The following is a 23677-nucleotide window of genomic DNA, read 5'->3' on the forward strand; positions in this document are numbered from 1 at the left end:
GCACCACCTCACACAGTTTGTGCACTGACAACATTCGATTATGGGTCACCAAGAGCCTTGCACACCACCAAATGCCAGCCATTATGAATTACAAACTGTGGAATATAGCTGAAGCAGTGTGGAATAAGACATCAGTTCATGTATCAGCCAAGCTTAAGTTCTTCTTGATCAATAGCCATTGTTGTTGCCAGATGGGGCAGTTCTGTTTCTATATTTTTCGCTCTGTACATCCCATCACCAACAAATTTACTTGCGTATTCTTCCTACTATACTGCGTAAAACTAAAAAATAAAAATCTCATTATATGTTATCCTTACTGCTGTTGCAGTATCTATAGTCAGTAAATAATTGAAATATTTTTCAGAAAAAAAATTGAGAACAATCTCACATGAACCCTGTCTCTGGTACCAGTTTTAGCCCTACGACTCTCCCATTCTGTTGTTGTTGTGGCCTTCAGTCCAAAGACTGGTTTGGTGCAGCTCTCCGTGCCACCTTATACTGTGCAAGCCACTTCATCTTTGAGTAACTACTGCAACCTACATCCTTCTGAATCTGCTTAGTGTATTCATCTCTTGGTCTCTCTTGATGATTTTTACCGTCCACACTTCCCTCCAATACCTAATTGGTGATACCGTAGTGCCTCAAGAATTTTGGTGTAAATTCTAGAAACAGTCAACCTTTAACAGTCTCGAACACCCGATATTATAGGTACGAGTGCGGGAGAGTGAGAAAGTTTCTACCGATCCACCTGTTTCTATGTGCAAATTGGAAGTTTGTTATCAGAAGACTGTAAGACGGGCGAGTCACTGATGACAACAAGTGTTTGCCACCAGCACCACAGAAGACGTCATTAAAACTCAGGAAATAATTATGTAGTATTCTTTGAGTTGTTAGTGTTTGTGTTGATTGTAAAAAAAGACTAATGAACAATTGAATATAGATTTATATACACATTCATGTACTGGACTCACTGGGGACTAGAGACTTTTATCTTACTTCAAGTCTTAGCTCTGGATGAGACAGGACACATGTGATGTCCATAAATTATTGGATTTTTACATCCTATGATATTGTACTTGTGTTTATCAAGTCTGATGTTTAAAGAGACCAGTTGACTTACCAGAGTTTACTTACTTATGTGAAAAAGAGTAAATGTTGCTTTGTGTTGAGAGTTGAAAATGTACCATGAATGAACTGAAAGTGTCCCACGAGTACACAAATTATTTCAAGAATAGAGAAGTAGCTTAATAAATTCCTGTAACCCTCTATACTCTTTGGAGAAGAAGCTTTTGGGAGATCGATATAGCTGATTACCTAGAGAAGAGGATCGGCTGCACACAACATGCAAGTCAACTGCAAGAGACATGAGTCTTGCACTCCAGTACCACACTGTCTCATGTTGTCCAAAAAACGTTAGAATACCTTGATGGCTCAGAACGTGTCCTACCAACTGATCCCTTCTTCTAGTCAAACTGTGCCACAAATTCCTCTTCTCCCTAATTCAGTACGTCCGTATTAGTTACACGATCTAGCCACCCAATCTTCAGCATTCTTCTACAACACCACATTTCAAAAGCTTCTGTTCTCTTCTTGTCTAAACTGTTTATCCTCCATGGTTCACTTCCATAAGTGGCTACACTCCATACAAATACTTTCAGAAAACACTTCCTGATACTTAAATCTATACTCGAAGTTAAAAATTTCTCTTCTTCATAAATGCTTTCCTTGCTATTGCCAGTCTATGTTTTACATCCTCCCTTCTTCAACCATCATCAGGTATTTTGCTACCCAAATAACAAAACTCATCTACTACTTTAAGTGTCTCATTTCCTAATCTAATTCCCCTCAACATCACCTGATTTAATTTGACTACATTCCATTATCCTTGTTTTGCTTTTGTTGATGTTTATATCTCGTATCATCTTTTCAAGACACCGTTCATCCCGTTCAACTGCTCTTCAAGGTCCTGCCATCAGCAAACCTCAAGGTTTTTATTTCTCCTCCCTGAATTTTAATTCTGATTCCAAATTTTTCTTTTGTTTCTTTTACTGCTTGCTCAATATACAGATTGGATGACATCTGGGATAAGCTATAACTCTGTCCCACTCCGTTCTCAACCACTGCTTCCCTTTCATGCCCCTCGACTCTTATAACTGCCATCTGGTTTCTGTAAAAATTTTAAATTGCCTTTCACTCCCTGTATTTTACCCCTGCCACCTTCAGAATTTGAAAGAAAGAATTCCAGTCAACATTGTCAAAGCTTTCTCTAAATCTACAAATGCTATAAATATAGGTTTGCCATTCCTTAACCTAGCTTCTAAGATAAGTTACAGGGTCAGTATTGCCTCAAGTGTTCCTACATTTCTATGGAATCCAAACTGATCTTCCCCTAGGTCGGCCTCTGCCAGTTTTTCCATTTGTCTGTAAAGAATTTGTGTTAGTTTTTGCAGCCGTGACTTACTAACTGATAGTTAGGTAATTTTCACACCTGTCTGCACCTGCTTTCGTTGGAATTGTAATTACTATGTTCTTCTTGAAGTCTGAGGGTATTTTGCCCATTCCACCAAATGTAAGGGGTTTGTCATGACTGTCTCTCCCAAGGCTATCAGTAGTTCTAATGGAATGTTGTCTATTCCCAGGGCCTTGTTTCAACTTAGGTCTTTAAGTGCTCTGTTAAATTCTTCACACAGTATCATACCTCCTATCTCATCTTCATCTATGTCATCTTCCACTTCCAAAATATTGCCCTCAAGTACATCGCCCTTGTGTAGACCCTCTATATACTCCTTCCACTCCACCTCTCTGCTTTCCCTTCTTTGCTTAGGACTGGTTTTCCATCTGGGCTCTTGATATTCATACAGGTGGTTCTCTTTTCTCCAAAGGTGGCTCAAATGGCTCTGAGCAGTAAGGGGGGTAACTGCTGCGATCATCAGTCCCCTTCTCCAAAGGTCTCTTTAAATTTCCTGTAAGTGGCATCTATCTTACTCCTAGTGATATATGCTTCTACATCCTTATTTTTGTCCTCTAGCCATTCCTGCTTAGCCATTTTGCACTACCTGTCCATCTCATTTTTGAGACATTTGTATTCCTCTTTGCCTGCTTCATTTACTGCATTTTTATACTTTCTCCTTTCATCAATTAAATTCAACATATCTTGTGCTACCCAAGATTTTCTACTAGCCCTTGTCTTTTTACCTACTTGATCCTCTGCCAGCTTCACTATTTCATCTCTCAAAGCTACCCATTCTTCTTCTGCTGTATTCCTTTCCCCTGTTCTTGTCAATCATTCCCTAATGCTCCCTCTGAAAATCTCTACAACCTCTGGTTGTTTCAGTTTATCCAGGTTCCATCTCCTTAAATTCCTAGCTTGTTGCAGTTTTTCAGTTTTAATCTACAGTTCATAACCAATAAATTGTCGTCAGAGTCCTCATCTGCCCCTGGAAATGTCTTACAGTTTAAAACCTGGTTCCTAAATCTTTGTCTTGTCGTTATATAATAAATCTGAAACTTTATGCTGTCTCCAGGCCTCTTCCACATAGACAACCTTGTTTCATGATTCTTAAACCAAGTTTTGGCAGTGATTAAGTTATACTCTGTGCAAAATTCTACCAGGCAGCTTTCATTCCTTACACCCAGTCCATATTCACCTACTACTTCTCCTTCTCTTCCTTTTCCTACTATTGAATTCCAGTCTCCCATGATTATTAAATTTTCATCTTTCTTTAAGTATCAGATTAATTTTTTCTTTTGTCGCATCATACATTTCTTCAATCTCTTCATCATCTATGGAGCTAGTTGGCATAAAAAATTGTACTAGTGTGGTAGGCATGGGCTTCATGTCTATCTTGGCTACAACAACGCTTTCACTGTGGTATTTGTAGTAGCCTATCATGTTCCTACTTTTTTATTCATTATTAAACCTACTCCTGCATTGCCCATATTTTATTTTGTATTCATATCTCTGTATTCATCCGACAAGAAGTCCCTTTCTTCCTGTTACCAAACTTCACTAATTCCCACTATATCTAATTTCAACCTATTCATTTTCCTTTTAAAATTTTCTGTTCTATGTGCCAGATTAAGGGCTCTGACACCCCACGCTCCAATCCGTAGAACACCAATTTTGTTTCTGTTGTTAATGACATCCACCTGAGTAGTCCCTGCTGGGAAATCTGAATGGGGGACTATTTTACCTCCAGAATATTTTACCCAAGAGGACACTATCATCATTTAACCATACAGTAAAGCTGCAGGCCTGGGGAAAAATTACAGCTGTAGTATTGCCTTGTTTGCAGCTGTTCACAGTACCAGCACAGCAAGGCGGTTTCAGTTGATGTTGCAAGGCCAGTTCAATCAATTATCCAGACTGTTGTCCCTACAGCTACTGAAAAGGCTGCTGCCCCTCTTCAGGAACCACACAGTTGTCTGGCCTCTCAACAGATACCCCTCCATTATGGCAAAACCAGTATGGCTGTCTGTATCGCTGAAGAATGCAAGAAGCTTCCCAACCAACAGCAAGATCCATGATTCATGGAAGGGGGGGGGGGACTCCCATTTTATAGCTGATAAACTGAAGCTTTCTGCTGTTGCAGTAGCATGATCTGGAAACTTATTTGCAGAATTCTCAAAGTTTTCCAGTTCACTCTGCCACTGCAACTCCTGAAATGCTTGACCACTATTTCTGACACACCTTTGATGCTTATCCTTACCCAGGATATTTCGCATTCAGAATCTGTAATAACCTCAAGGTATACTACAGAATTATTTACAGTAATAAATACACTGCCACCATTGGCAGGCTAGATTGAATTTAAGATTTCAACATTATTCATTTCCAGTTCCAGTCAGCTTTCAGTTCCTAAAACTATGTGGTCATTGTTACCTTTAATACATCGAACAATCCTGTAGTTGATTTACACCACATTAAAATTTTCTTGTACTGATCTGTAAGGATGAAATCTTTTTTCTGAGAACAATGCGGCTAAGCTTTCTATGATTATCAAGTAAGTTATCATTGACCCTACTGAGGAGCTTCTCTAAGCCTAAAAAAATATGTGTGCATTCCACACACACTCCTTATGAGGAGAAGATCTGAGTAGAGTTCTTCACCTAATAACATAGGTCAAAATTTCCGTATCTAAGATCATCATATAATTATCTGAACCATTGGTTTAAACCTATGACTTAGCTCTAAACCAGAGGGCTGTGACTGATTCTAGGCACAATTCTACAAATAGTGGGTTGTGCTTTGACCCCATGAGCACCAATTCACCCAACTGTCTAAAGAAACTGAGGATAGCCTCAGAACACAAATGTCAAGCACTATCCATGTTGACATGAATGCGCCCAATGCATTCAATAGCTGTCATCAGATCCTCCTTCACATCTCAGATGAGATGTACCAATGAACTTACATAGTGCACACTACTCTTCCTTCATGATCTGCCTGCTGTTTCCTTGTGGCATCCATTATCCACCTAAGTTTGAAGCTCCCAATAATTGACATATCCACCATCTGTGCTTGTCTGGACTTGATACGAAAATCTTACATTGCCTCTATCTCCTAACCTGCTCACTGATCTTTCATTTTTTCATCACACCTTCAGAAGCCCACTACTATTGATGGAACAAGTGACATGTGTTGGCAGCACATATTTACTTAATTATGGCATTCTGAACTAACAAGGGGAGGCCGCCAATTGTGAAATTCAGATTCGATTCATACTGTGCATAATAAAAGCTCATGGCCAGAGGTGTAGTGTGGCAAAGTACCAAGATGCACTTCTCAGCCGTTGTCGAGAAAATCGACAGTTAAAAGAATCCATTGCAGTGAAATACTCTCTACACTTATTAGTTTTCTACAGCGTCGTGGCGCAGTGGTACGCGCTCGGGTTCATCGTAATCCGAAGGTCGCCGGATCGAATCTCGCACCGTGCAACTTTCTTAATTATTTGTTTTTTTGTAATTCAAATGTATATACACACATACGAAATAAATTCAATCCATCGTCCACCACCAATTTTTGCCGATATGATACGATACGCGTGGTATGCATCAAACCTGATGAACGATAGAACAATTTTTCAGAATGTCAATCACGTGTTTTTCCGAACAGATAATTTAAAAAACAATTGTAAAAATGCATCGTTTATCAGATGTGCTCGATGTCGTACTGTTTTCTGCTCTCCATGTTTCTATGATAACTATCACTCTGGTTCGTGCAATACTCCAGCTACTTCTGGTCACTAATTGTTAATTATGTGCGAGTGTATACCAAACTTTTCAATAAATTGTATCCACTTGAATATTATTTGTGATATTGTGTTTTATTTCAAGTTTTATTTTTCCATGACAAACGACTTTCAACAACTTGTGTGCGTGTGTGTGTGTGTGTGTGTGTGTGTGTGTGTGTGTGTTGGTGCTTTGCCACATTACACCTCTGGCCATGAGCTTTTATTATGCGCAGTTTGAATCGAATCTGAATTTCACAATTGGTGGCCTCCCCTTGTAAGTGTGAAATCTGCAGCTCACAATTTATGGTTTTGCATAGGTTGTGTCACTATAGGTGGATATCCACTAATGAATTTGATATGTTTAGTTCATGCTAGGACCTTGAAGTGCCTTTGTTGGGAGAATGACAGCATTTCTGAGTGTTTTTCTTATTACATAGTTCACAGATTCATGCTCAGAAACAATACGCACAGACTGTCTTCCATCTTGCATTGTCACCCCAGTTTCACAGCAGTGGATTCAAACCTGAAAATAAAACAATCTTGTTACCAGCACCTACTTTAAGCACTTGGTGCATTCTTTTTCCTGGTTCCTAAATCATTTAAACAATTCTTAGTTTTTGATAATGAAAAGAATTGTTGATGGGGAAATGACAAATATCTAGGTTAACTGATGTTACAGTATGGTAAACGATTGCACATGGTTCAGTTAAGGTACCCAGCACATTAATCAGTTAGTGACCGTACATACTAATTTAAACTGTTGTTTTATTGCACTTTTTGTACATTTTAAATTGTTTTCCTTGCTCTGCACATTGATTCACAAAACTGATGCCACAACAGAAATGGCACATGTGATAACTTTATGTAACTCCAGGCCATGTGTTGCTATAATGTAATGTGTATCATTACAGCCTCATGACTGCAGTTCAATTTTGGGGGCAACTAATATTCTATATCTACACCTAATATTCATCTCTAAAAATGTTGTTGTGGGCTTATTGTGTATGAAGTGTTCATTGTGACTAACTGAATTGTACTTTTTCTCTTTCTACTTAAGTCCACACTGCTGATTTCCTCTATATATGTGAACAGTTTATTAAGTTTTAATAGTATGTTGATATATGTTGGCATTTCATTTGCTCATATGCCTTTTGCAATTTTCCAACTACTATTTATTAATAATTTTCTTCTTCTGCCTACATTTGCAGAGCCTGAAGAACATCAATTGGTGGGCCTGGACTGTCTGTCTCTATTGGAAGACTTCAGTATATCATTTCACATAATTAATTTCACACTATATCACTTGGCACTCAATCAAGAACTGCAGTCAAGTGTGAGGACAGAAGTTCAAAAATATAACACTTCACCTACATATGAGACTGTGGTCAGTATGAAGCAACTGGATATGATTGTAAAAGGTACTCCCAATTCTCTTCTCTTAGAGCAATAGCTCAAGTTTTAACAAATAAGAACAACTTTGAGATTTTATTATAACAATGTTCATAAAAAAAGCTCATTCTCTCTACTGCACAGACAAATGAAAATACTTATTTTATCAGTTACATTTTTTAAATGTGTACATAATAGAACAATATATTATAAAACAGTAATAGAGGAAAATGGATGTGAAGCATTAATATTTAGAAAGAAAGATGACGAAAAATTGCTAGTATTTGAAAGAAAACACTAAGAAAAAAATTTGGTCCAGTATCTGATGAAGATACCGTGGAATGGAGGATAAGGAAAAATGAAGAATTAAGTGAGCTGTACAAACACCGTAATGTTGTAGATGTGCTAAAGAAGATAAGGTTTAACTGGGTAGGCCATATAGCAAGAATGACAGAAAACAGACTACCTTAAATAGCATTTGGAAGGTTAATAAATGGAACAAGAGGAAGAGCAAGACCCAGAAGTAGGTGGAGAGATAACATCTGGGAGGACACGACTAGGATGAACACAAACACTGAATGTACAAACAGTTCACTCGACAGAAGAAAATGGAAGAGGCTTGTTGAGCAGGCATATGGTCAATAAGGGTCTTGCCACTTGTAAATAATAATAAATAACAGGGAAATTAAAACTGAAACATTTGGATTTTTGGAGTCTTCCTGCATAAGAAGAAACTTAGTGAGGTGACACAGTAGTAAGACATTGGGCTCTTATTTGGGAAGACAGTAGTCTAAATCCCTTTTGGGCCATTGAGATTTATTTTTTATGTTGTTTCCCTTCAATCATTAAGGTCAATTCCTGCATGTCATGTATGATGGCTATAGTCATGTATGTACTTCAGTTGACAATTAGGTTTAAAATACCATTGTATTTCATTGCACATCCTCGAACAAAGATTATCATTACAACTATAGCAAATACAGAGAATCTGCAACTGTGTTTAAATTGAAATTTATCGTTTATTTCACAGTCTCATCTGTACATTTATTTTTATGATGACTAATTTTGATCAGTATTTCAATATTTTGAGAAGGAAAGTTGATACTCGCCGTATAGTGGAAATGCTGAGTCGCAGAAAGGCACAACTAAAAGACTCTCACAATTATAGCTTTCAGCCATTGAGGCCTTCATCAACAATAGATATCTATAGAATAATAGAAATCTATAGAATAGAATCTATAGAATAATAGAAATCCAATATCTATTGTTGACAAAGGCCTTAATGGCCGAAAGCTATAATTGTGAGAGTCATTTTGTTGTGGCTATCTGCGACTCAGCATCTCTGCTATATGGTGAGCACCAACTTCCTTCTCATAATATTGTTACATTCCATCTTGGATTTTCCACTGTTTGATCAATATTTGTTCATTAGTTTTCTACTTCCATTGTTTTACACTTGTATTATTTTACTGTTAATTTTATTTTACATTCTGTAATTTTATCGTAAGTTTATCTTTTTTAAACAAGTTACACAAAAAAATTATTCACTGCATGTAAATCAGTTACACTCATGTGAGCCTTCTCAGTCTTTCTTCCTGTCATCTCTTGCCTACCCATTTTCCCTTACTCTTTCTCCCCAACCATCACCCCCTGCCATTTATGTATTTATATGGTGTGATCAAAAAGTAAAGGAAATATTTTAATTTCACAGGGTTTATATGCCTGATTTTCAGGAAAAAAATCCTGTTGGTGCACCTGTTCCTGATGTATGTTTGCATTTTCAGCTGTCTTGAATATTTAAGATGTTTTTGGCAGTCAAAATGGTTATATGTAATTCTGAGAGCTTTTCACTTTAAAAAAATATGGATCAAAGAATTTATATTAAATTTTTATTGAAAAATGAAATGAAATGCACCGCCACCACCAAAATGTTTACTGTGGCTTTTGGCAGGTCTACTTTGAGTAAGACGAGAGTTTAAAGTGGTATAAACATTCAAAGATGGTCGAGAAGATGTTGAAGATGACAACCAACCTGCCATAGCGCAACAATTACTGATGACAATGTTGAAGAAGTAAAGAAAACGGTTCTGGAAAATCAATGAATCACCATCAGAGAGGTTTCTGATGATGTTGGCGTATCCTCATGCCAAGCAGTTTTTTTGGAAGTTTTAGCCATGAAATGTGTAACAGCAAAGTTTGTTCCAAAATTATTGAATTTCAACCGAAAAAAAATGTTTTGTAGACATCACTCAGGTATTGCAAATGAAGATGACAACAATCCAGAACTTCTAAAGAAGGATATAGCAGGTAACAAAAGTGGGTATATGGGTACGATATCAAAATGAAGGCCCAGTCATCTCAACAGAAACTTCCTGAAGAGCCAAAAACGAAAAAGTTCAACATGTCAATCACATATAGAGGTTCTTCTCACTCTTTTATTCAATTGCAATGGGATAGTGCAACATGAGTTCCTGCCTTATGGTCATATAGTCAGTAAAGAATACTACCTGGAAGTTAAGCACTGTTTGTGTCAAGCAATGCAAAGAAAATGACCAGAATGTAGCAAAACCACTTGTGAAAATTGCATTAGGATAATGCTCCTGCTCACATCTCAATGCTTGTTCATGATTTTTTTCACAAAAAAACAAAATCATTATGTGAATCCCCTTGTTTCTATGAATAGTAAATCTTGATGGTAAATTAAATGAATTTATTGATTAGAGATTTAATTCATTAATGCTTTATGTCAGATGCTGCAGAAAAATTAAGATAACAAAAATTAGCAGTCAAAGTCCAGACTCTAGAACGGATTATTACAAAATCTGCAACAGAATATATCACTTTGATGTTAATTATTGAGGAAGATAATTAGTTTTAGGTAATTTAAAATCCTTTACAGGAAAGTTGGAATGCTTAACTTTCAAATAGTGTAGGTCACTCTTCTCAAATATAAATATTAGCTCATAGGTCTTTGCATGTAATGAACTGTAATTATAACTTCAGTTAACAGTAACTTTTAATTAACAGTGGCCTAGTGGCAGTGGACCTTTCCACAAATATTGTACCCATCACTAAAACTTTCATATGTTACCATAAATAGTACTAACCAACATATTCCAGATGTTCTCTCTTTCATTACTTCTGCTGCTGCGCAACCCTTTTATAGATTTCATGCTTGCTGGTTACTTCAGATCTTTAACAATACTTTTAAGTACTTCCACATTTTTGTATTCTGATTCCTGTTCTGTTTCACATTTACATTGCCTTTTGGCTGGAAGAAATTTATTATGACTGGCACAAAATTCTCCTTATTATTACTATAAACATAAACCAAAAATAATATGTCATAAAATTTAGCAAAATGTATTCAATGAGTATTGCGTATGCTTCCATCCTCTTATATTTCTTACCTCATCATTAATCCAGTATAAACTAATACCACAAAATAAACTTTACTCATACACATTCCTATAGCTAAGATCACAAGAATGTTGAAGACAATTACTGGTCGACTTCAAAGAGGTTGAGTGATTCAGAAAAGAGCAAGAATGAAATCAGACAGTGAACCCATACTTATTGGTGTTTTTACAGTTAATTTGACCCGCTGCCCTTCTAACTAGTTTTGAATTACTAAATGAACTTCCACATTTACTCTATAAAACATTTGGCAGACGAATACAAACACAACAAAATTTCTGAACATTCGACCTCCACCAAAGACAAAAGCAATGAACATTACATCTACTCTAACAGCTGCCCTCTATACATTCATCCTGAACATTACTCTTTGCATTTTTACACTGAAACTCATTTTTTGAAAACTGTCTACTTTGCTGTCAATATTAAAATTTCTTTCCAACGGCACATTCCTTTTCAGTTTTACTGACACTTATATCTTTGCATGAGCTACCCAAAAATACAGTTAAATCTTACACATTCCTATTTTTCTCATACATAATACATAAATTTCATTACACTTTTCTTTCACCCAAACAGGATAAACTATTTTGCACAAAATTCCCAATTTTTTCCACACTGAATCAGTAAATAGGCCACCTCTGCTGTCTATCCAAGCTCTTCCATTTCACTGATGAAGTCATCCACTTGTAAGGTATGTGATCATTCAGAGGTGGCATGTAGTAATTCCATGGAAACGTATTGATCACTAAATACTTTATATATGATGTGCTTCAAGTAATCATCTTCACACAATTGTGGCCAAAATTAACACAAAATTAGGAAAGCTTATTAATAACTACTACAACATCAATGAAACATCAGGAACAAAAGTAAACATTGAGTATAAGTACTTAGGATATATAGGGTGAGTCAAACAGGACTGTAAAACTTGGAAATGATATAGAAATTTATTGAGGTAACTTACAGAATTGTTAAATGTGTCATGTTTCAGCAAAAAACCTTAAGTGTCATTTGGGCTTAATGTAACTTCAATTTGTGATGTGGCAAACATCCCACCAGTAATCAATTTCTTCCCACACTTGTTGCACCAAACTAGGCTTAACTTGTGCAATGGCAGCATAGATTTGATTTTCTAGGTGGACTAAATTGTCTGGTAGGGGAGGAACATACATTACAGTCTTTAACGAAACCCCAGAAAAAGAAATCCAGTAGTGTGACGTCTGAGGAGCAAGATGGCCTTGCAATTGGCCATTCACAGACATTTTAATTGAGTAAGATGGGGCACTCCTGGTGGTGGAATGGGGTAGTGATGCACTTTGTGAATCAAACTTGAGGTTGTGTGCTACAAAACATCTACCGATACTGTAAGTTATCTCAATAAATTTCTATATGATTCCAAAACCTGATCATAAATAACTAATTTTGTAACCTTGGTAGGGTGGACTGGAGATAGATAGTGGTAGGGGAGGGAAGGGGGGGGGGGGGGAGGGGGGAAGGACTAAGGTCAGGGAAGAAGCAGATAAGGTGGAAGTAGGATATGGCAGGCATCGAGAGGAAAACAGGCAAGGGATGGTGGGGGGGAGGGGGGGGGGGAGGACAGGGGCAGGAATAAGGAATTGGAAGGAAAGGTAGCATGACAGGACGGGGAGGGGGGAATGTTATACCAGTGATATATTTTCACTGAATTGTATATAATAAACATAATAACACTTAAAATTATATTAAAACATAATGGGTATGTCTTTTCCAGTAGATAACTTCCCAGATACATATTTTTTTTATCTGTATGACAGACAGGGATCAATATATAAAAACATGACTATATATTGGTACTGTTGTGACAGTGCCACGACATTCAAAAGTGCCGCTACGTTAGTATGCGAACACGGCGATAGAGGCGCTCCGCAGCTCGGCCGAGCGCGGGAGCGCCACCTGGTTATGAACGGCGCCGGCCGCATGTCACGGCCCGGCAGTCGAATGACAGATACGGAGTTAGTAACATGTAACCCGCTAGTGTTTCTACTTTTGTATCTCCACGCACTTTAGTAGTGATTAAAGGTTATAACACTTTTTGGCGACGAGGTCGGATGTTTTTTTTCCTGCGTTGTGGACTTGTGTGTTCGTGTCGGGGCAGACATGGAACAGCTTATGCAAGCGCTTATTGAACAACAAACACAGCTGACGGCTGCTATTCAGGCGTTGTCGACGTCGCTTACTCATCGTCTGTCTTCCTCTTCTCCGCCTCCGTTCCCTCCTTATGACGAGGCCGCTGAAGACTGGGAGGATTATGAGAAGCGTTTGCGGCAACACTTCTTGGCTTTCGGCGTTGTCGACGCTCCTATGTGTAAGTCGTTATTTCTATCTTGGATTTCCCCACGGATCTATCAGCTGCTATCTCAGTTAGCCCCTCTGCGGGAACCTGCCTCTCTGTCCTTCCAAGAAATGTGTGACTTATTGTCTAACTATTACCGAAAAAACACCCATGTCGTTGCCGCCCGCGTGGCTTTTTACCGGTGTCGTAAACAGCCCCATCAATGTTACCGGGCTTGGGCGGCGGAACTACACGGTCTGAGTCGGAAATGTCAGTTTGTCACGGACACTCATCATGAGTCTTACGCTGATTCAATGGTTCGGGACGCTATTTTACGGCTTGCTCCTGATAAAGAAGTTCGGCAACGTGCCTTACAATTGCCAAACCCGTCGTTGTCAGAAGTTCTCAGCATCGCTCAATCCTTTGAAGTGTCTCACGCTGCTGGTGCGCAAATAGACGCGTGGTGTGATGTAGGCGCTGTCCAGACCACTTTCGACGCAGACAATGTGCCTGTTTCACAGGGAAACGACGATGTGGCGGCGGTGCACTCGCGTCAACAACGTCGCGTTGGGCCGCCACGCTCGCAGCGAAAACAGCAACCACAGAAGCAGGTTCGTTCCGCCCTTCCTTCTTGTCCACGTTGTTTCGTACAGCATGACAGAGCCGCGTGTCCAAAACGTTGGGCCACGTGTAATTCATGTAGGAAAAGAGGCCACATTGCTTCTGTGTGTCAGTCCCCTAAAGTTCCTGTCGACGAGGACGAGGCATCGGACATGGATGTTAACTGTGTGCTTTCTCAAACGAATAAGTTGTTTGTTACTGTTCGTGTTCTGGATAAAGACATTCACATGCAAGTGGACACTGGCTCTGCAGTAACCCTCATTAATTCTCGCACGTATTTGGAGTTGGGCTCCCCTCCCTTGTCTTCCGTTACGCGAAATCTACGAACTTATAATAAGCAGAAAATTCCTATTGTTGGCCAGTTTGATGCTTCCACTGCCTACAAGTCTGTTGTTAGGCCCCTCACGTTTTATGTGGTGGATCATGCGGGCACTGAAAACCTGTTCAGTTATGATGCTTTCCAGTTGTTCGGGTTTTCCATTGATGATGATGTGCACCTCATATCTGAGGACATTCCGTATCCACAGCTGGATGGCTTGTGTTCTGAATTCTCGTCCGTGTTCTCTGCTGGTCTGGGTCGTGCCAAGGATTTTGAAGCCCACATTACTCTTAAACCTACGGCTCGCCCTAAGTTTTTCCGGGCACGCCCTATTCCAATGGCGTTGCGTGCGCCTGTCAAAGCTGAGATAGACAGGTTAACAGCTTCAGGGATTCTCCTTCCTGTTACCTCCAGCGAATGGGCATCGCCCATCGTGGTGGTTTCTAAACCAAACGGGAGTCTGCGATTGTGTGGTGATTTTAAAGCCACTGTCAACGCTCAAAGCCTCATTGACACTTATCCTCTTCCCCGTCCTGAGGAGTTATTTACCAAGCTCGCTGGGGGCCAGTTCTTTTCCAAACTTGACTTATCGGAGGCGTACCATCAGTTGCCGTTGGATGCATCTTCCAAGGAATTTCTCGTCATCAACACTCCTTGTGGGTTGTATCAGTACCAGCGGTTACCATTTGGCGTCGCTAGCGTGCCGGCCATTTTTCAGCGGTTTTTGGAACAGCTCACGGCTTCCGTTCCCGGCTGCATCAACTACCTGGATGACATTGTTGTCACGGGGGCCTCCACTGAGGAGCACCTTCGCAATTTGCGTTCACTGTTTCGGGTTCTGCATTCAGCAGGGTTGAAGTGCAATCTGGACAAGTCTCAGTTCTTCCAACCCTCCATTGTGTATCTTGGTTTCCACTTGTCCCGTGAGGGTATACGCCCTCTACGACAGCACGTTGCGGCCATTACCGCTCTACCCCGGCCGTCTACGGTCAAAGAACTTCAGGCGTTTCTAGGCAAGGTTGCTTATTATCACAAATTCATTCCCTCCGCGGCGGCGGTGGCTCATCCTCTGCATAAGCTGTTACGCAAAAACGTTCCTTTCTGTTGGACCGCCGAGTGTGAGCAGGCTTTTGTCCGCCTGTAGGCTCATTTGCAGTCGGCGCCTTGTCTTGCCACATTCCGTCCGGGTCAGCACTTGGTTCTGGCGACTGACGCGTCACAGTATGGCCTAGGGGCTGTTCTCGCCCATCGGTATGAGGATGGGTCGGAACGACCCATTGCCTACGCTTCCAAGACCCTCAATGATGCCCAACGGCGTTACTCTCAAATAGAAAAGGAGGCGCTCGCTATCATTTATGCTCTGAAAAAGTTCAGCGTTTTTTTGTATGGTTCTAAGTTTCACCTCATCACCGACCACAAGCCGCTGGTCTCTCTGTTCAGCCCCTCGGCGTCGCTTCCGGATAAGGCAGCTCACCGCCTGCAACGTTGGGCCTTATACTTGTCTCGTTTTCACTATGAGATTCACTATCGCCCCACGGCCCAGCACGCCAACGCTGACGCGTTGTCGCGTTTGCCGATGGGCCCCGACCCGGTTTTCGATCGCGATGAACTCCTCTGTTTCCACATTGATGAGGAAGAACGTCGTGCGGTCGAGGGTTTTCCACTTACAGGTTCGCAGGTCCTGCGTCAGGTGATCAGTTTTGTTCAGCGTGGTTGGCCAGACAGGACCAAGGGCCGGGCGTCGGATCCCCTTCGCAACTACCATGCCTTGCGCCTTCGTCTGTCTGTTCGTGAGGGTGTTGTTCTTCTGGCCACGGATGGCGCATCTCCACAGGTTGTGGTGCCCGCCTCTCTTCGCAAAGCTGTTCTCAAACTATTGCATGGGGGCCATTGGGGGATTTCTCGGACTAAGTCCCTGGCCCGCAGGCACGTTTATTGGCCCGGTATCGATTCGGACATCGCCCACATGGTCGCTGCGTGTGATCAGTGTGTTCAACAACTGGCTGCGCCTCGTACTCTGCCCTCTCCGTGGCCTGATCCGGCGCAGCCGTGGGAATGGGTGCACGCTGACTTTGCCGGCCCCTTCCTCGGCACTTATTGGCTACTGTTGATTGACGCCTTCTCGAAGTTTCCGTTTGTTGTTCGCTGTCCGTCGCCAACCACTGCGGCGACGACGCTGGCTTTGTCAAAAATCTTTGTGCTAGAAGGTCTTCCATCCACGATTGTCACGGACAATGGCCCTCAGTTCTCTTCGCAGGCCTTCCGTGATTTTTGTACTGGACAAGGGATTCATCATGTTACAGCACCGCCCTTCCATCCACAATCGAATGGGGAGGTCGAGCGCCTTGTCCGCACTTTCAAAAGCCAAATGAAAAAATTCCTTAGTGATTTTTCCACAGATGACGCTCTGTTGCAATTTCTGAGTTCTTATCGCTTCACGCCTCTGGGTGATCGCAGCCCTGCTGAACTCTTGCATGGCCGCCAACCGCGCACTCTACTGCATCTGCTTCACCCTGTCAGGCCTTGTACTGTGTCCCCTAGTGCGGGAAAATACCAGGTGAGCGCCGACGTGTGGGCACGGGGGTATGGATCTCGCCCTAAATGGATTCCAGGGGTGGTCCAGGCTCTTCGCGGCCGCCGGCTTTGTGAAATACGTACGGACGACGGCATGGTTGTTCGCCATTACGACCAGATGCGCCCACGAGTGGTGGCCACGCCGGTACCACTGCCCCTTTTTTCGTCTCCACCAGCCCGAGAAGCCAGTCCTGTCGCTGCTGCCGATCTTCCGGGCGTGTTGCTGCCGCCGCTGTCGCTACCGCTTCCGAGTACGCCGGAACCGGCCCCAGTCGCGACGCCGCCTTCTCCGGGACCCATCTCGCTGGAGCACACCCCCAGGTCCACGACACCTATGGATGCTGCTCCGGAGTTTTCACCCATCATCTCGTCCAGGAGGCAAGTTCCACGCGCCAGCTTCCGTCCTGGACATTTTCGACCATACTCTCGTGTTTCTCCGCGGGATCTTCTCGGGACCTCCCAAGAGGCCATGGATGTCTCCGCACTGTCCGTGTCTCCACGAAAGTGAGCGTTTTTTTTTTCAAGGGGGGAAAAGTGTTGTGACAGTGCCACGACGTTCAAAAGTGCCGCTACGTTAGTACGCGAACACGGCGATAGAGGCGCTCCGCAGCTCGGCCGAGCGCGGGAGCGCCACCTGGTTATGAACGGCGCCGGCCGCATGTCACGGCCCGGCAGTCGAATGACAGATACGGAGTTAGTAACATGTAACCCGCTAGTGTTTCTACTTTTGTATCTCCACGCACTTTAGTAGTGATTAAAGGTTATAACAGGTACATAGCACTTTTCCAAGTACATTACCATTTTTTATCAGTATGACATGCAACTTCTCCATTGGTTAAGTGACATGTAATGCACCCTTTGATTAGGAACAATATTTAAAAATGGACCAATAGGCCAAAACCTCATGAATATGTTTACAAGTATAGGAGTATCATTGAAGATGTTACTGGGAGGTGGATTAGTGTCAAGGTCTGGTGTGCTGGCCCTTCTGTGGATGGTTTTTAAGGTGGTTTTCCATCTGCCTTGGTGAATGCGGGCTGGTTCCCCTTATTCCACCTCAATTCCACTATGTCGGCGATTGCTGTCCAAACACTGTTTCTAAGTACGTGTACACCATAATTTCTCTGCCACACATTGGAGTTACACTCATCTGGTGTGAGACGTTCCCAGGGCTGGGGGTGGGGGTTTGGGGAGGGGGGTGCCCACTGGGGGCTGAACCACGTAATAACCCTGGGTTCGGTGTGGGGTGGCAGTGAGATGGGTGGACTGCTGTAGCCTGTTGTGGGGTTGTGTACCACTAAAAGCTATGGCAGGGATGAAGCCTCTCTGTCATTTCTAGGTCCCCATTCAATACAATACAATGTAACTTTTACTACACATGTTCTCATGCATTGCCTTAAAATTCATATCATGTTGTTTCATGAACTGCACCAATTATAAATTCACATACTCTTTCCCCAGACTCTTGCCGTTCTTCCTGATCCTCGTTATATGGTTCTTGCTTAATGTTAATTTGTTTTATCAACTTGGAACTGTCTTCCAATTTTACACAATTGCAGTCAATGGGTGAAGCTCTTGGAATTTCATCTGTAATTGGACTAGTATTAGCCTCTTCATAAGAAGTTAGGTCTAGCTGTATCTAAACCCATTCTTTCAAGTTCTTATTTAATTGCTACTTAATACTCACCTACAGAGTTAAATTTCTCCGTTCTGTCCCTAAGAACATGGTCTTTCTCATATCCATCCACACCTAAAACACTGCCCTTTGTCATACTATTACTTATTTTTACTAACAATCTCTGTAATCAAATACAATGTCAGTTTACCTTTCTAAGTTTCCACATGAGTTGTGATTGCTGTCATGTCATCTGATAGATATGTTACACATATTACCAGATTGTCTCAGCTATACTGCTTCGTTGACATTTGGTATACTCTGCACTGATTGGCTGATGATGATGTCTGGCAGTCCTGCTCTGCCATTGGTCAAATTTTTTTCTCTGTATAATGGCACCCACTTCTGTTTGTACTTCAAACAACACAATTTTGCACTTCCCAAAAATGGATGGTGCACTTTCCTATCCACAGTTCAAACACAGTGTTAGTTCATTTGTGCCACTCTAAAATGTTTATGCTGTCCAAAAGTCACTTCACGACTGTTCATAAATATACTGTCCAAAAAATAGTTATATGCTTTGCAAAATTTGGCAGAGCAGAGGAGTCCTAACTGTGCCAGGGTGGAAAAATCCTCACCCAATAAGGGCACCATACATGACAGAACTGACCTGAATTCCGTAGTCTCGACCTCAGTAGCACCAGTCTTCTTTGCCTTGAAGTTGAAACTAAATGATTGCAGGATGGTGTTTGCTCACTGATGAACATGACACTGTATTTTAGATAAGATGAACACACACATTTTATTCCCTTCAAAGATCATTTACTAATTATATCAACCAGTTGTTACACTAACCAACAATTTATTAGTACAAGTTTACAGGACAGCCCACATGCAGTGGCATAGTTTTCAACTGTGGCACACAAAAAAAAAATTCACATTTATCTAAAAATGAGACAGCTCACATTTACCCTAGTCCTTTAGTGATTTGTCAAGGATGATTATACTCTGAGTAGTTCATTTAAGTGAGTCCATCACACAAGTCAATGAGTCCAACAATAGTTCACTTCAAAAGGTTTAATGGAACTAAATTTCTTTCTTGGTGAATGATTTCATGCAATGAACTTTCACAGGCTAAAACAGTGTACCAGATTGAAAACATGAGGCAATACTCACAAATGGTAGCTGACCCACATTCTGCCTCAATCTAACTCACAATAGTTCATCAAGAATATTTAACACAGTGAGCTAGAAATAAAAGATTTCAAGTCTTGAAAAATCCTCAAGATTGTGAGAAAGCACCTCTGTGAAACAACTATTCTCTAACCTAACAGTGCTAGCCTGGCAGAGTTCATTAAGGAGCCTCTGTGACGTTAGAAACTGAAGAAAACAAATAGCTGCAGAATCAATTGCAAGAATAATGTCCATGAAGATCAGTGTCTGGGTTTATTTCAAATCAGGCAAATATTTTTGCCTGTCCAGGAAATTTTAACTTGACAAATATTTCTCCAGAGGTATAAGTTTAACTCCCAAAATCCTATTTGTCTGTGGGAAAATTTCCATGATTAAACCTACCATATTTTACTTCCAGTTGTAAATTAGAGAATACCATCAGATCAGTCTTCAAAAACCTTCTCTGAAGTTTCATCTGGAGGGGCTTGATGATTCTACAAGTGATGACCTGGAGTGTGGGCAGGAGGACTGCGACACTAATATGCTTTCTACACACACACAAAAAAAGAGGAGGATAAACCGTGTAAAGACGATAACTATATTGCAGTCAGTTATAACAGACAACTCTGCCCAGTCAAAATTGTTGGTTCTGTCACAAAAGATGGAATCATAATTACAATTCATGTCATTGGGTTCCTGTCCTATTCCTTGGCCTGATAAAATAGCATACCATAATTATAAACAAGAACAAGGAATTTTGAATATTGTACCATCTGTCTCCACTAAAATCTGGCTTTCAGCTTACAAATCCATATTGTGGCAAATATTTTTAAGATGAGGGCTGTAGTGAAAGCTGAAAGCTAAGTCTCAAACAACAGTGGAATGGTCAAGTGCTGTGCTTTCATGCTCAGGATTGATATTTTCACTGCAGAAATGAATTCTTCACTAAACCATTTTTGACTATGCTGCCAGCAAATGAACACTGACCTTTCATATAAAACGTGAAATTAATATATCATCACTTTTTTACTCTATAATAGGTTCATCTATACATATCTTCATTCATCATAATTCAGCATTTTCCAGTTTTATTATAATGGTGCTTATACATTGAGAAACGCGACAAGCATCACGCTGCCTTGGGTAATATGGTAGGGAACCAAAGCTGGATTACAACCACATACTGCATTAATAACCATTGATCTGATACACCAGCCAGTCTTTGTGTGGTTTTGAGGCAGTGTTTTTCTCTTCCCTGGCAAATGCTTGACTGATTCTTGATTTCCATCATAGAAATATAACATAGGAATTGTTAAAATTTGAAAACTTGCAGTACAAGCCAGGGTTTCAAAATAACCAAGGAACCTATTACCCATTCAACATATATCTCACATAGTGACTATGATGGTAAAATTAGACACATCTGATCTTAGACAGAGTGATGCTAACAGTTTTTCTTTTCACCTACCCCTTGGAATGGCATAGGAGAAAAGGGGGAGGGGCAATAGGGCTCATGGTAAGTCTCCGTTGACCAGTGGTTCTGGGTGACTTTTCCATGAGTCCCCCCATTTCTTAAAACTTATCAGTCCTTTTTCTTCAACGCTTTCCCTTCCTTTTCAACACTTCTGCTAGAAAGATCAGCCACTGGTTCCAAACGCTTACCCGTTTCCTTGACTTTTTTGTGTTTGTGTTTTCTTCTGCTGTTGCTTGGTGATCAGATATTTTTTATCTATACAATTATATTATATTTAGAAAACATAACACAGTTGATGCACCTTCTTCTTCTTCTTCTTCTTCTTCTTCTTCCTCCTCCTCAATAGCTCAAATGAGAAAATATGGATAAGATGAATATTAAAATGACAGTATGTGATCATCAAATTTATTTATTGTAATCTTGTATTACTAAAATTATAACAATACTACATTATTACAGAGACATTGCGCATGTATCCAGTCTTTGGCTTTTTGGGGTGTAAGACTACAGCAGACTGCAAATTGCCTGGAACTGATGTAACAATCCCTGCTGGCACATGGGTTGCAGTTTCTGTTTGGGGGCAGCATATGGATACAGCATTTCATCCTAATTCAACTACTTACAACCCTGAACGCTTTTCTGAGAAAGATAAACTACATATTGAAGAATATACATACATGCCATTTGGAGTCAGGAAGAATAATGATACAGGTATGTATAGACTGCTATGTGAAATCTGGAAAGCGCGATATTTTAGATTCACATGTAGTATTAGGAGCAGCAGCAGCAGCTTTATTCATCCGCAGATCTCTTTTTACAAAGATATAGGACATGTCAAAGTATTTACAAGTTTAGATCAATTTAAAATAAGCTAATTCAAATACACATATATTTACAGACTTCTAGTTAGAGACAATCTATAGAAAATGTTCAAATGTGTGTGAAATCTTATGGGACTTAACAGCTAAGGTCATCAGTCCCTAAGCTTACACACTACTTAACCTAAATTATCCTAAGGACAAACACACACACACCCATGCCCGAGGGAGGATTCGAACCTCCGCCGGGACCAGCCGCACAGTCCATGACTGCAGCGCCCTAGACCGCGCGGCTAATCCTGCGCGGCGACAATCTATAGATTTACTCCTGGTATACAATACCTTTTTTTACAAATAACTTATTAAATAATGTAATGCCACATTGTTCACTCATATCTCACTATAAGTCAATGCACACACTATACACACATTGTTTCATAACACTTCATATCTCTCTCTCTCTCTCTCTCTCTCTCTCTCTCTCTCTCTCTCTCTCTCTCGTGATCTCTGGGCCATTTTCTGTACTGCAACTTCCCATTTACTGTCCTGAAAAACTGAGTCAGCATCCCTCCATAATGAGTGAGATGTTGAGCTCAGAAAGAAGTGTTAGTATTGTGCTATGTATAGCTTGGGAGTAAATATTTCTAGAAAGGAAAAGAAAAAAACATAAGGTGAAGGTATTACGTGGAATGTTGAATGTTTTATAACCATCATTATTTGTATAACATTTTTTGTCAAACCCCTACTCTGTTTTATCTAAGTAATTCTTCAATGTATAAAATGTATTGCATAACAGGTACTTTTTAGCTGCCTTTTTAAATTAGTGTATTTTTGCAATTTCTTTAATCTCTTCTTGTAATTTATTGTATGGTTTTATTCCTTGGTAGAAAATGCTGTTTTGAGTTTTATGTTTATTTTTTCTTGGTTAATGTAAGTTGAGTCTATCTCTTGTTGCATGGTCATGGACAGAGCTATCTGTGTAGTAATTACCAATGTTATTTTAGATGTGTACAACTGACTGGTAAATGTATTCCCATGGAGCAGTTACAATCCCCAGTGTTTTGAACAGATCTTTACAATGAGCTCAACTAGTATTTTTGGTTATTATTCTTATGACTCTCTTCCAGAGTTTGAAAATTGTGTTCATATTTTGTGTGTTTGTTCCCCAAAAAAGAATGCCATAGCTAAGAATTGAGTGTACACATGAATAATATGAAACTAAAAGACACTGCATGTTACACACTGATGACAGGTTTCTAAGGGCATAACATGCTGATGACATTCTGTTTGCAAGTACCTTTGTATGTTCACACCACTTCAACTGAGAATCAATATTTATTCCTAGAAATTTTGCACTTGTTACACAGTCTATAGAGGTGCCATCTACATTTAATTTAACATTGTCATTCTTCCTCTTCAGACTGAACTTCATGGCATTGGTTTTCTTTATGTTCAATGTCACTTTATTGCTTATTGACCAATCATAAACTTCCTTGAGAGTTTCATTTGCTTTCTCGGCAAGCGTGTTTTCTTGTTTTCTCAGTGACTATAATATTGCTGTCATCAGTGAAAATTTTTTCCACCAGGAATGACAATCAGATAGTACATAGTTGGTGTAAATATCAACCATTTAAGCAGACAACACCAAAACTGTTTCATCACTATCCTATCCTTTGTCACTATGGCTTCTCTCATTTATATTCCTTTTACAAATAGGTCACCCTCACTTT

The 23677-nt window shown here is 40.4% G+C and overlaps 1 protein-coding gene across 1 annotated transcript in view; it reads left to right on the forward strand.

The window, feature by feature from the left end:
• LOC124596142 (cytochrome P450 6j1-like) overlaps nucleotides 1–23677 on the forward strand; it is a 134642-nt gene that overhangs the window by 109911 nt on the left and 1054 nt on the right. Inside the window, exons 5-6 of the mRNA XM_047135162.1 lie at nucleotides 7442–7651; nucleotides 21589–21840. Of these exons, the coding sequence (XP_046991118.1) occupies nucleotides 7442–7651; nucleotides 21589–21840 (462 nt within the window). The remainder of the gene's footprint in view (nucleotides 1–7441; nucleotides 7652–21588; nucleotides 21841–23677) is intronic.

This window comes from Schistocerca americana, chromosome 2, assembly GCF_021461395.2.
Source record: "Schistocerca americana isolate TAMUIC-IGC-003095 chromosome 2, iqSchAmer2.1, whole genome shotgun sequence".
NCBI classification, from domain to species: Eukaryota; Metazoa; Arthropoda; class Insecta; order Orthoptera; family Acrididae; genus Schistocerca; species Schistocerca americana.